Source organism: Neodiprion lecontei, chromosome 7, assembly GCF_021901455.1.
Source record: "Neodiprion lecontei isolate iyNeoLeco1 chromosome 7, iyNeoLeco1.1, whole genome shotgun sequence".
In the NCBI taxonomy this organism is placed as follows: Eukaryota; Metazoa; Arthropoda; class Insecta; order Hymenoptera; family Diprionidae; genus Neodiprion; species Neodiprion lecontei.
In genome coordinates this window covers 24649308-24662220 of record NC_060266.1, presented here as the reverse complement: position 1 = coordinate 24662220, position 12913 = coordinate 24649308, and the positions used below count along the sequence as shown (strand labels likewise).

At 39.8% G+C, this 12913-nt stretch overlaps 1 protein-coding gene across 3 annotated transcripts in view; it reads left to right on the top strand.

Annotated features, from left to right (window-relative positions):
* Nucleotides 1-12913, top strand: part of LOC107225112 (hemicentin-2) — a 165269-nt gene that overhangs the window by 117332 nt on the left and 35024 nt on the right. For all 3 annotated transcript variants that reach the window (XM_046744780.1, XM_046744781.1, XM_046744779.1), the window contains exons 7-8: nucleotides 3591-3737; nucleotides 6041-6313. In XM_046744780.1, coding sequence (XP_046600736.1) covers nucleotides 3591-3737; nucleotides 6041-6313 — 420 coding nt within the window. The remainder of the gene's footprint in view (nucleotides 1-3590; nucleotides 3738-6040; nucleotides 6314-12913) is intronic.

The following is a 12913-nucleotide window of genomic DNA, read 5'->3' as shown; positions in this document are numbered from 1 at the left end:
AATAATAAATGAATAAAAAACCGATCAGCGCCAATTAATTTTATTCCCATTGGAATAAATTCCAACCGCGTGTACCGATATTGTAAAATATGATCGTGGCGAGCGAGGAGAAGAGAAGAGCGATCGATCGATCGGTTCGCGTGTCGTACAAGTATAATATTTGATATCTGATATTTCACGTATTCCGGAAGTATTAAATGTATTTACAAATATATACGGTAATACCCACGTATAGATAAATACCTAAAATTATCCGTGCGTTGGTCTGGATCAATGAAATAAAATAATTCAATGCATGTATCGTTAGTAGGGTGAAAAGAAAAAGCTTAATAAAAGAAATAAAATAAAAATGTACAACTGGAGAGGAATTTGAAATCGAAGTATAAACGAAGAAGCCGAGAAAGAGGATCTTACAGGAGGATGAACGCGAAGCGAGGCTTTGAAAAATAATGTCATTCGTTTAGATTCACGTGAAAATCAATCAAACGTTGGTTACGTATACAAATATATATGTATGTATATAGACGAACGTTGTTCAATATCGAAACGAGTTCTTACTCAGCCCGGTGATGTGAATACTCGTATCGTACCCGGGATCAAGTATAAGTTGTTTGCAGTTACGGTTTGACGATCGAGAGAGGAAATTTTCACCTTCGTTCGGTCACACTTGCGCCTGTATAACGTTACGCGTCTCTTGAGTCGATCAAATGGATTTTCTCGCGAAGAAGGGGGAAAGAGACTCTCCGCTACTCTGCTTCCACATAAAACACACCGGGGTCTGGGGGTGAGGTGTGCCATGGACATTAACCCAGATTCCTCCCCGACAAGGGAGGAAAAGCGGAGGGTAAAACCGACGCCGATACGCGTCCACTTGTCCCCGTAATATGGGAATTGTACGGGGGCGCGAGGCGAAAGCAACCCTGGTCTTTTTCACCCTCACGGTGTGACATGCCGCACCGTGTACACCAGAAAAAAGTATACTTCTTTATCTAGCGGCACTTATTTACCGCGGTTAATGGCACTTTATCATTGGCACCCGTTAAATTAGCTAACAACGAGAACGTTTCAACGCGTCGTTATACATATAATGCAAGACCGACCGCAAGCTTTTTCGCACAAGATTATTATATGTATCGCGTTACGGTGTCGCCGCTTCGTTGCGGTGAAAAATGTTGAAGAAAATTCATACCAATTTTTCTTTCTCTTTTCTATTTTTTTATTTTTTATTTTTTTTTTTAATCTCTGTATTCTCATCCCGTTTTTGCTTCTTTTCGTGGAGATTGAGGTATAGGTATAATAATAATAATAATAATAATAATGATGATGATGATGATAATACGCTTTTCTACCGTTCGAACAATCGGCTACAAACGAGCCGAAAAAACGAGGTATTCATTCGGTGATCGCGGAGAGGAAGCAGGAATTTTTTTCTTCCTTTTTTATTTTTACTTTCTATTTTTTCTTATCTTATTTATACTCGTTCAACCGTTAAGGAACGAATTGTTCGCCAATCGTGCAGAATTTTCAACGCTGTATTATCGCGGTAAACAACATGTGTGTATATCGTGTCGGGCGTACATACCGCGGTTCACGTATTGCGAAAGATAAATTGCCAAATTACGATTTACGTTGCAAGAGAATAAGAAAAAGAAAAAAGAGAGGCGAATAGGTACGAATAAAAATTGGATATTGAATGTAATGATCGAGTTCCGATTGTCGGCGGTAAAAGAAGCAAAGAAAGAAAGAAAGAAAGAAAGAAAGAAAGAAAGAAAGAAAGAAAGAAAGAAAGAAAGAAAGAAAGAAAGAAATGGGAGAAGTAAATTTCATTTATTTAAGGGAGGGAGAAAAACAGATGACGGATGATAGCAGTGATTCATACTGACTTCTTCCATTCATTGAACAGTCCGGCTATGAATAGGCTATCAAGATCGTTCGAACTTTGTTCAACCCACGAGGACGATTCGTTCCCCGGTCCTCGGTGTTAGGTCATCTATAATCTAGATATATATATATATATATATACGTGCATAGAACGAAGAGCGCGAGAGTATGAAAAGTGTATAATATTATAGGAATGGGACAGTGGAATAAAGAAATTCCTCAACAGGGTTGCAGGCAGCCGCCGTCGTTGTTATATACATACATACATATACATATATACATATATATATATATATATATAGGGCTTGCGGATTGCCGGAGAGCCGCGGGGTAAAAAAAGGATATTAAAGTATTTTAATTGCACTGGATCTCGCTAGGGGTGAGGATTTATTTGAAACGAACCGTTTCGCTCTATGAATGGGGATTAAGTTGATCCCCCCCCTCTCCGGACGGCCGCCGCGGCGGCGAGCTGATCCCTTTTCCCTTTTCCCTTCCTCGTTCCTCGAACCGCAAACCGCTGCAGATTCCGCTCTTCACTTTGCCGCTGCACCCGATATTTAATTGGATATTTAATGGAACGGTTAACGCCGGTATATCAGAATGAAATAATATAATGTAACGCCGTTGTACGCCTCAACTTCTAGCGCCTTGTTCTTCTTTTTTTCCTTTTCTTCTTTTACTGACCTCTGCGAAATCGGAATTCAATATTGTCATATTATTATTATTACGGTGCAGGTTGGATTGTACATTTATACATATGTATATATATATATCTCGATTCTTCATCGTGTATAGTCGGGTGATTTAATTTCACCGTTACCACCCTCGTTTATGGTAGGGGTATGTCGCTTCCCCGTCGCCGAGTCAATAAAGAAATTGAAAATACCCGGGTATAATACGGATATCCGCAAAGCTTATACCGCCTTACATAATACAATACTCTCGACTGGAAGGATGCGCGAGCATTCGCCTGTAATAAAGAGAGACCAGCACATGTATATATATGCACGCGTACAAGGCTCGAGCCAAAAGTCGTTTCGTTCTTCCGATTCTTATTCCTCCTTTGAATTCGGCCCTCCGTTTGTTTCCTCGCCAAATTGCACCCGCCTCTACCGCTTTTACCTACTTTATCATTCTCATACTTTATACTTATTTTCTTCCGTCTTCCTGCGTATATGCTACGCGAAATAACGCACGATGTCGAGGGGGCGGAGTTCGCTCATCCGACTTTCCAAATCTAATCTTCGAAAACGTGTGACGTAATCGTAAACGATATTTATCGCTGGAGGGGTGACGCAATTATGGTGGGGAACAAACGGGCAATAAATTTTGATTTTCCTCGGTTACCTTTCCTTCTTCCTGTAACCGCTGTCGCTGTCGCTTGTTCTTTCGCTACCGCTTTCTTGCAACTCCACCATCGTTTAGCTTCTTTGCTATCGACAAGTTAATTTAAATTACAATCAGTGCTTGTCTGTCTGCCGAGTCACCGGCTAACGTAAGGCTTCTGCCTTTTCATTGTATCGTTACGAAGTTTCTAATATTTTCTATTCTCTTTCTGATCGTATTTGTATTTTCTTGGTTGCATCGCGTGATTCCAGTTTTTGTGCGAATCATGGTACACGGCTTTTAGTTGCTTTTAGAGGCGGATGAGCTTAGAAGAGGATCAAAACACCAGGATATATTTATTATTTTATCGGTATTTGTTTCAGACGACGGTCCACCACCAGTCGAACAAACCGACGACGGGTGGTTGAACTTCACGAAGATAACGAGGGCGGAGAGCGGATGGTACAAATGCTACACCCGACATATGCTTGGGATTTTTACTAGCATAGGATACTTCCTGAACGTTCGCTGTGAGTACGCTTATTATTCGCCCCTATCAGGGAATTTTTTGAAGAGTTCACGGATTTTTTAAAAAGCCTTGTCATAAAATTGAGATGTTATTGTCGTGAGAATTTTTCTCATCTTCCTCTTCACGATCATGCGTGTCATGGTTTTAACGTGTCAATTTTATCCCTCTCATCTACGGTTAAAAATTTAAGACAACCTGATAAATATGAATACATCGTCATTTTTTTGGCCACGCATTATCTAGGTTTTAATAGCTTTTAGTGATTTCTGAACGAATCGCGAATTAAAATGTCAGGGAAAAACTGGAAAATGTTGGGGAATTTTGTGAGCGGAATTGACTGGCTTCCCTGTATTAGCGATGTAACGAGTATTCGCATTCGCATCCGCATTTCCAAAATTCGTGCGCATATTTTGCGAATGTGACTTGTCGCAAATACTCAATATTTTATTCATCAAAATTGTGCGATGATAATATTAAATGAGACAAAAAAAAAACACACACGCACACATACACATTAGTTTGATAACGAAGTTTTATTATAAAAATTTGATATCACGTTTGAATCGTACTCTAACATAAAACTTAACTTGTTTCTATTATCAGTTTATCGTGAAACAATCAAACAAACATTCGGTTTGGTTCGGATCAGCTGGGAAATTTCCAGAATAAGATGGAAACTCGTCAGTCTCGATCAATTGTCGATTTTTTAGCCATAGAGAAATGGCGCCAGATTTAAAAATTTCGCTGATAATTATTCGATTTCGCGATTACTTGAAAATTTACATTCGTTACGTCACTTGTGGATATCAAATGAAACGACGTTATACGTATATAAACTTGTCACGTATCCGATAATTCGTATCTGGAGAGGTGGTCGTGTAATTTCAGGGTCGGAGAGATTTTCTGATAATTAAATTCTGCTGGATGTGTTTTCGGCGTTTAGTACGCGTCTGTGTTTGCCTACGTGGCGAATTCGATGCATCACACGTCGAGATTTTATCCACGGAACTTCAGGGGCGGAAGGAGCGCCGATAACACCGACCGGAAACTGGCGAAGTTAAACGGAAATTACTCCCACCTTGTATTGCCAAATTTCCACATCCATACGTCGTAGTCACGCAGCTGTGTCGCGGGGTTTATCCCAGGGCAATTTTGCAGGAGGGCGAAATTATCGATTCACGAACACTCGTCGAGGCTGCGTGAAAACTGAACGATACGCATTAGGGTGGTTCTTATTTTGAAATTTTTTGAAAATTGATTAATACGCCCCCCGAATTCGTTTCGAATACATAAACAGAAGTCTCCACAAAATCACGGGTCTCTGATGTTTTTCCATTTATTTCGAATATTGTACAAATATTTGATCAATTTTCAGTACCTGCATGTATTTTATTGCGGGACTAACTATTAGCGAAAACAATCTACAAGTGTGAGAATTTAATCGGCTTTTATTCTACTATTTTATGAAATAGAATATATATACATATATACATATATCTGCATCGTCGATTGAATATTTTTTTGTCATTTGTTCACTGATGTTAAACTCGCAAAAAAGTCAATTTCTAATTGGGTATAGCCGACGTAGAATGCTCTGTAGAGGATGCTGATATTTTTATTGAATATCGGAATCATAGCTCACTGATTTCTTACGCTAATGGATTTTTTCTTTCTTTTTTGCAAACAATTTCTCCTCTGATGAAATATATGCTGGAACTGTAATAAAAACGTGTGTATTTTAAATCGCGAATTTTATTTATTTATTTAGAACCGACCTGAAAGGTGGCAAAGACAAATTTCGAAAATATTCTGAAGTAAGAAACACCATAGTAAGCGTATAGTTTATTCTTGACGAATCTATCGATCAATGCGTCGCGTCGGCTCGAGAAGAGAAAAGAATCGATTTTACAAAAATATGTTACACTTGTGATGTTTTTTATACGGTTGTGATGGTTTTTTTTTTTTTTTTGGCCTATTTCGTTCACCATGTAAATCTCTAGAGATCCCCGATGAAAATAAAAGTTTTGGATTCAGATAAATCAGAATCGGATCGAGTACCATGATTTTTAAGGTTCTAACAGCAAAACCATGTTTCGAATTGTCGAAACCTTAGTTTGTGTTATTTGTATTTCCTCAGAATGACACGGTGGAGATGTTGTTTTATTCTTATACACTGTCATTGGTGCAAATGCCATTTTGTTGCAGATTTTTTCAGCGTTTTTTTTTTTTCTCTCTCTTTTCATGACGAGTAATCATTGAAATGAGAATAAGGTGAGAAATCAGGGTTTATCCTTGTTGTTGCAGACGACCCGGACACCGAGACTGAGGCCGAGGCGTTAAACGGTGAGGCTACGGACTCTCGTAAAATCGAGATACAGCTTGGGGGCGCCGTGACGCTCGAATGCGACGGTGGATGCTGGGGGCGAGGTCCCGGAATGGAGCCCGTTGGAGGACCCGGACCACTCGCCTTGAGCCGGGTCGTCTACCAGGAAGCGGGTGAGTATCGGTGCGTCGCCCCGGACCGGAAGATGCAGGATACCTGGCGCGCGCAACTGCCGTATCGTGTCAAAGTCACGGGTGAGTCTTGCCTTCTCTCTCTCTCTCTCACTCTCTCTATTTACCACGTGCAATATCATTGAGTTGCTTCCTTTTCACTCAAATCTATAATGTGCGCTTATGCGTACACTGGCCGTTGAAGAAAATGTTTATGATCCTTGAGTTGAGCTTCAAGGAAAGAAGATCCTCAAAAGTGTCAATGCTCCAACTCGGTGAAGTATTTTCAATCCCACATTTATTCGTCTACCGTTTATGTTTATTTATTTATTTTTTCTTCAATCGTTGTAAAATTCAAAAAGATAACGGTCTGATAACAAATAAAATCTCATTCTGTAAGAAGAAAAGAAAAAAAAAAAAAAAACATGTATCAGTAATAAAAACAATTACCGGGCACCCCTTAGCAGTCAGATAGAGAACATTGAAATTTTCGAGAATCTTCGTTTTTTGAAGGTTAACCAAAGATTTTTCAACTTGAAGTGTAAACTTTTTTTTTTCAACAGCCATTTTAGTATACAGGGTGTTTCCGAGTCAACGCCGCGGTATGTTGGATTGCCTACCACCGAGGGGGACAAACATCGGTAAAGCAGGCAGACGACTCATCTTATCAATTTAACGTTAGTTCGGGACGCGATCGCTGAAGGCTTCGGCAACGGTTGCTAACAAGGAAACAACTGCTTCGACAAATCCGCACAACTCGGCAATACGGGTACCTAGTTCCGGCTCACTCGCCAGGAATTTAAACGCATTACTTATCGATAACTCGGTAGGTCTGCGTTACCGATATTTTTTCCCCTCAGTGGTAGGCAACCCAAGACGCAACGGCGTTTACTCGGAAAGACACTGTGTACAGGTTACAGGTATATTTTACACCGGTGTACAGACATCGTGCTTCTTATTATTATTGTTATTGTTATTGGTGTTGTTGTTGTCGTTGTTATTATCGTTATTTTTATGACGCTGCGGCGCTTTGTCCTTTCTTTTATTACTAATGTTATCGCTGCTGTTACTATTGTCATACCTTTGAAACGGCAACATATTTGGGAATGGCTGAAAAGTCGCGTGGCGCCATTCTCGAATCGCCTGGACGACTGTTCGGTCATCGACGGATATTCCGGCGACGCGACGCCGCGGATACTCTACTGAAACCCTCGTCGCGTCCCCTGCGCCAACCCCAAAGCGACAGTTTCAATGAGGAAAATAATATATCCCCCACAGCACGTAAGCAGCAATATTCAACGTTGATTCGAAGCGACGACTCCTCTCGGTTCTAGGTGTTACATTTTATTCCGAAGCGAGAGACAAAATTATGTACCATGTACTCGTTCACTGTGATTGTGCTCGTTTGGTTATGCGCTCGTTCAAACAGACGCGAAATTCGGTCCCCCTGTATGCCCCTTGCGTCAACGTCGCGAGTCGGTGATTTTCTTAACGACACGTCGACTCACTCAAAGACTTGAACTTGGCATGGCATATCATAGCGGTTCTGGTTTGATTCTGGTTAGTAGGAAGGCGCGGGCATGAATATATATCGCGTTGGGTGGTTGGCGGTTCGTTGGTTGTAGGAAGTTCCTACTACCTGCCTCCTCCTTGTACGATACGTCGCGTTCCGTTCCCCGCGAATCTACGCCGGGGGCGGATGGTGAACCCTGGCTTTGAAGTTACCCTCGCCTTCGGCTGAATTAATCAGAACCACGCCGTCCCTCCGGGCCGTTTGTTGATCCAGATATACGTGTAATCGTACGCCTCCCGCGTACCGGGATTCACTCTTTGATTATGGGTTATACGGGCTTATCTTCTTCGTTTTATCATCCATATATATATATGTATATATGTATATTCACTCCGTCATGACCTAGACGCCTCATGGGTCACGACGAATTTGCAGAATGTCAGACGACCTGGCGAAATTTATTATATTGGTCGGGTTGACGGGGGGATTGGATCGTCTTCCAATTTTTTTTTTTTCTATTCATCCGTGGAAAAAAAAGTGCCATAACCAAATATCGAGTGAAAACTAGCTGAAAATACTTGAGTGTTTTTTCCAATTTTTCAAACTTTTTCTCAGCCAAGCCTGTAAAGGCACAATCTCAATCCCTGCAAAGTTTTTAAACAGAGATTTTTCTCTATCTTGGCGAAAGGATTGAGAATCTTGAAATAAAATTTGACGTAGGTCCGACACCAAGTTAAAAATTATCTGAAACGTTTCCGACTTGCGTTTGAATTTAAAACAAGTATGTAGCGTGAGAAAAAGCACTCGCTGAAGAAAAACGAAAGAGAGATAACGCGGTAACGAAAAATAAAAAATTTCAAAAACATCCCAAAAAGGTCGATAAAAATAGAATAGAAAATTTATAACAAAGGGCGAATTCCCGCAGATGATTTAAAAATTTGGAAAACACCGGTTCGTTGATTTGTCGAGATTGCCGTTACGTATTATATGCTATACGGGTGTAGCTAAGTAAGTCTGTATACCGACCTATGTATATGAGGCAGGTTCCATCCACCCTTGTAGCAATTTGCGAAAGGGAGAGAAAGAGAGAAAGAGGGAAAGAGGGGGGAGGTGTGGTGGTGGATCTCAGGCAACAAAGGGCTGATTAGGCGTGATTACGCGATCAAAGTGCAGGAAGGTAGGCAGACGGTGATGGTGAGGGTAGGTAATGGGGGTGAGCGCCGGAGAAATGGAGGGTGATAAAGAACGACGAGGAGAATTTTATACTCTCTTTCTTTTATCTCTCTCTCCCTCACTCTCACTCTCACTCTCACTCTCACTCTTGGCCAATAGCTCCGGGCGTCGCGTGAATTTTTGAAAACTCGATTGCGTGCGGAATTCCTTCTAGTGTTAACGGAGATCAAAAGAAGCAGAAGAAAAAGACGAGGAAGAGAAAAGGGGGGCCTGGTATGAACCCTGTGATTCTTCACCGCCGTCCGCCATGTATACATAGGTATATGCATATGTACATTAGACTGCATCGAAAAATCGACTGTTGTATTTTTTTTTTTTTAATCAAGTCGAAAAAAGAATGCTGCCCAAGTTTCAGCTCTGAATATTAATATTTCGAGGCGCGTCATCGTCATTTTCTATTTCCCATTTGAATAACATCTTGGGAAATTTTTTTTTTTTTATTTTTTTTTTTTTTTTTTTTACTCTGGAAGTTTACAACTCGTCAACGCATTAGCTTACCGATAAGACTAGAGCGTATTTTTTCGGGGAATTGAACGCTCTACAAAAACGGTCCCTTATCGTTTTATGATAAAGCTATTCTTTCAAATGTTATTCAAGGTCCTTTGTTGACCTTTGACGTTGAATAACTTTCGAAATAGTGGATTTATCATGAAATGATAGGTGAACTTTTTTATTTTTTTTTTAGAGCGTTCAAAAGTCAAAGGTCAGTAAAGGACCTTGAATAACTTTCGAAAGAATAGATTCATCATAAAATGATAAGGGACCTTTTTTGCAGAGGGTTCGATTCCTTACAAAAATACGCTCTAGTCTTATCGGTAAGCTAATGCGTTGACGAGTTGTAAAATTCCAAAGTTGAAAAAAGTTTGTCCCATGTTATTTAAATGGGAAATAAAGAATCGCAACGATGCAATTCTAAATATCAATATTAAAAGCCCGAACTCACACAGCATTCTTTTTCTTTTTTCTTTTTGGATGCCCTGGTTGATTTCGACGACGACTTATATATCTCGAAGTATCGGAAGTCCACGTATATCAAAGGCAAAAAAGGGTTTAAAAGCTTCATTCTATAAGCAATTCTGAACAAAAAAGACTGTAATCAATTTTCATTTGACGCAGGAATAAAGAAACGGCACAGATCCTACGAAATCGCGATAGTAAATTCGTGGAACTCATGTCGTTTCTTTGTTTCAGCGTCAAATGAAAATGTGTTGGAATATTTTTGTCCAACCGTCTAATAATTACGACCTCAACCGTAATAATAGTAATAACAATAAAGGAATCCTATGAGTATAATCGGTGCCCGAAAATTATAAGCTAAATGATGAAATTTTGCGGGATGATGGTGTAAAAGTTTCATTGAATGAAATCGGGAAGAGCGAAAAAAAAAAAAAAAAAAATTTAATAAATAAATAAATAAATTAGCGCTTTTAATCCTAAAAGTTATCAATTTAACCAGCGAGGATTCGGAGGCGAAAAGATATGACGGAGGAGCTGCCGGAGGGATAAATTTTCGTCATAACGAATACGGAAATGACAAGAGTTTGGTAAAAGTTTAGGCACGCGTATAATTGCGATGGGTCTCCGGATGGTAGAAATTTTACGCACGAATTATATGGAAATCAATCCGCGAGTCATTTGCCCGATAATTTTTGATACGCAATATTTGGATACGATTTCGAGACGAGTTATACGCGGGTTATATATAAAGTGTTATCATTATCGTCGTATCTATATGTATATACATTATACATAGAGAGTTGAGATCATCCAGTCTTTCGGAGAAGAATTAGTTTTCAAAGTCTCGTGGAGAGGGACGATTATATAAACGCGCGAGTGACGTGCCGGGGGAATGGCGGAGAGGGGAGGGGGGGGGGAGTAATATTACAAAGTTTTAAAGGGGGAAAATTTTACCCCCGATGGAATAATTTAAATTCAGAGGCTAGACGAGCAGCCGCTATTTTGCCTGTTTTATTCGTATATCATTATCGTTGTATTATTTACTGTAAAAATGGCGAAAAATAATTGATTAATGACAAACTCGATTAATCTGCCGACTCGATTGTTATTTCTTAGAATTGATTTTCATTGTTTGTCTTCGATGAACGATGCGATACAATATCAATTTTTGTGATCAAAGTATCGATTATTATTAATCATTGTTTTACTTACGTAACGAGTGAAAGATAAATGAATATTTTCACCTGAAATTGAAAAATATTTTCAATCAAATTTACAAATTATGAAAAAAAACTTCGCCGCTATTCGGACTACGTACCGAAATTTATCAAATTTTCGTTTCAAAAAAAAAAAAAAAAATTATTATCAAACAATCGATGAATCGATTTATTTTTACCGATTCAACCGAGTCGTGTTCGATTATTTTCAGCTTAAAGCGGGCATCGCTGATTTGCGATTTATTTCCGTGTTCCTGCAGGCCTCTGGCTGTCACTTTACACGCTTCTGCATACTTCGGTCGAGTGACGCCGTGATAACGAGCCTCTGTGACGATTCGCGTCTGCAGCAGCTCCGCGGTCCAAGCATGAGCGATAAAACCCTGGCTCAATAAAACAGCCAACGAAATGCCGGCGTACCGGCATCCTTATTCTTCTTACAACCGCGGGGTTTAAGTAGGGCGTAAAATCTTTGAAGCAAACCCCTGAAAACCACCCGAGGTTTCTTCTCGCGTCTCAATCTCCGAAGCGCGAGGGGTAATTTTTTTTGTTTTTTGTTTTTTTTTTGTTTTTGTTTTATTTTCCACTCCTGCACTCGCGAAGTAGACGAAATGCTTTTTCTGTTAATTAATACAGCAATCTGGGTACGGAAAATGGTTTTTCGATAATTGATATGTAGAATTTTATGCCTATCGATTTTCCTGAATTTACATTTTTCTCGCACTCTTGACTGAAATGTTTAATTCACGTTGTGTCTGCGGTTTTCAATTGCTCGAGCAATTTTACACAGTTCTTTGTTTTTTTTTTACTCGTGTAACAAACGTTAGGGAATATAAAATTCTTTTTTTTCACTCATAGTTTCATTATCATTAATAACGTTATCAAGGGCAGTACCTGTAATGAGAGCATGATGGGTGATTACTTTTGGGGTTTAATGCGAAAAAGTCTGTACGAAAATCGAGGAAGTACGAAGAGTATTGATTTTGAAACTTTGTTTATCAATTCATTTATGCTTGCGGTTTATTATTAATTATTACATTCGAATAAATTTGATTCAAATGCAAAATTCAAGTTTGTTCAGTCGTTATTTACAATAAATTTTTCAGAAGATACAAAAGTTTTCTCAAAATCCAAAATATCTTCCTGGTTTCTACAAAAACAAACTTTATCTAAGAAAACTGTTTCTTCATTCGTCAGTTACGTAGAAGAAATTGAAATTTGACACGTATAACCCAGACTCAAAATTCGTGCTAAGCAGTGAATACGATCAACGAATCCTCAAGCTACCGAAACTACAAAATTTATTGTTCAAAGTTTTAAAAATCTCCGATCTTTTCTTCTTCGAAAGAAAGAAAAAAAAAAAAAAAACAACCAGTCGTTTTCCTTGATTGTTGTCACTGTCGTCTTACTTACCGGACGAGATTCGACTTGCACCGTACACGTCTACCCGACTGCGTGATTTTCCCACGAGATTCACCCACCGTTTTCACCCTCGCGTAATTCACGTTGTGTGTGTATCGTCAAAAATAGCGAACGGCGAGGGAGGGGGGGGGAGGGAGAAAATAGGAAGGAACGTAATCATCGGACACCCCGAGGGACGGGGATGAGGAGGAGGAGGAGGACTAGTAAACGCGTCTCTCCCCCCACTTTTTCCCCATTTCCCTCCACCGTTGCCCCTTGAACTCCGGGTCTACCCTGGGATTACCTTTTTTGTCATTCTCGTCACGCGCACCCCGCACGTCGCTCACCCTCCGCAACTCGACAGCA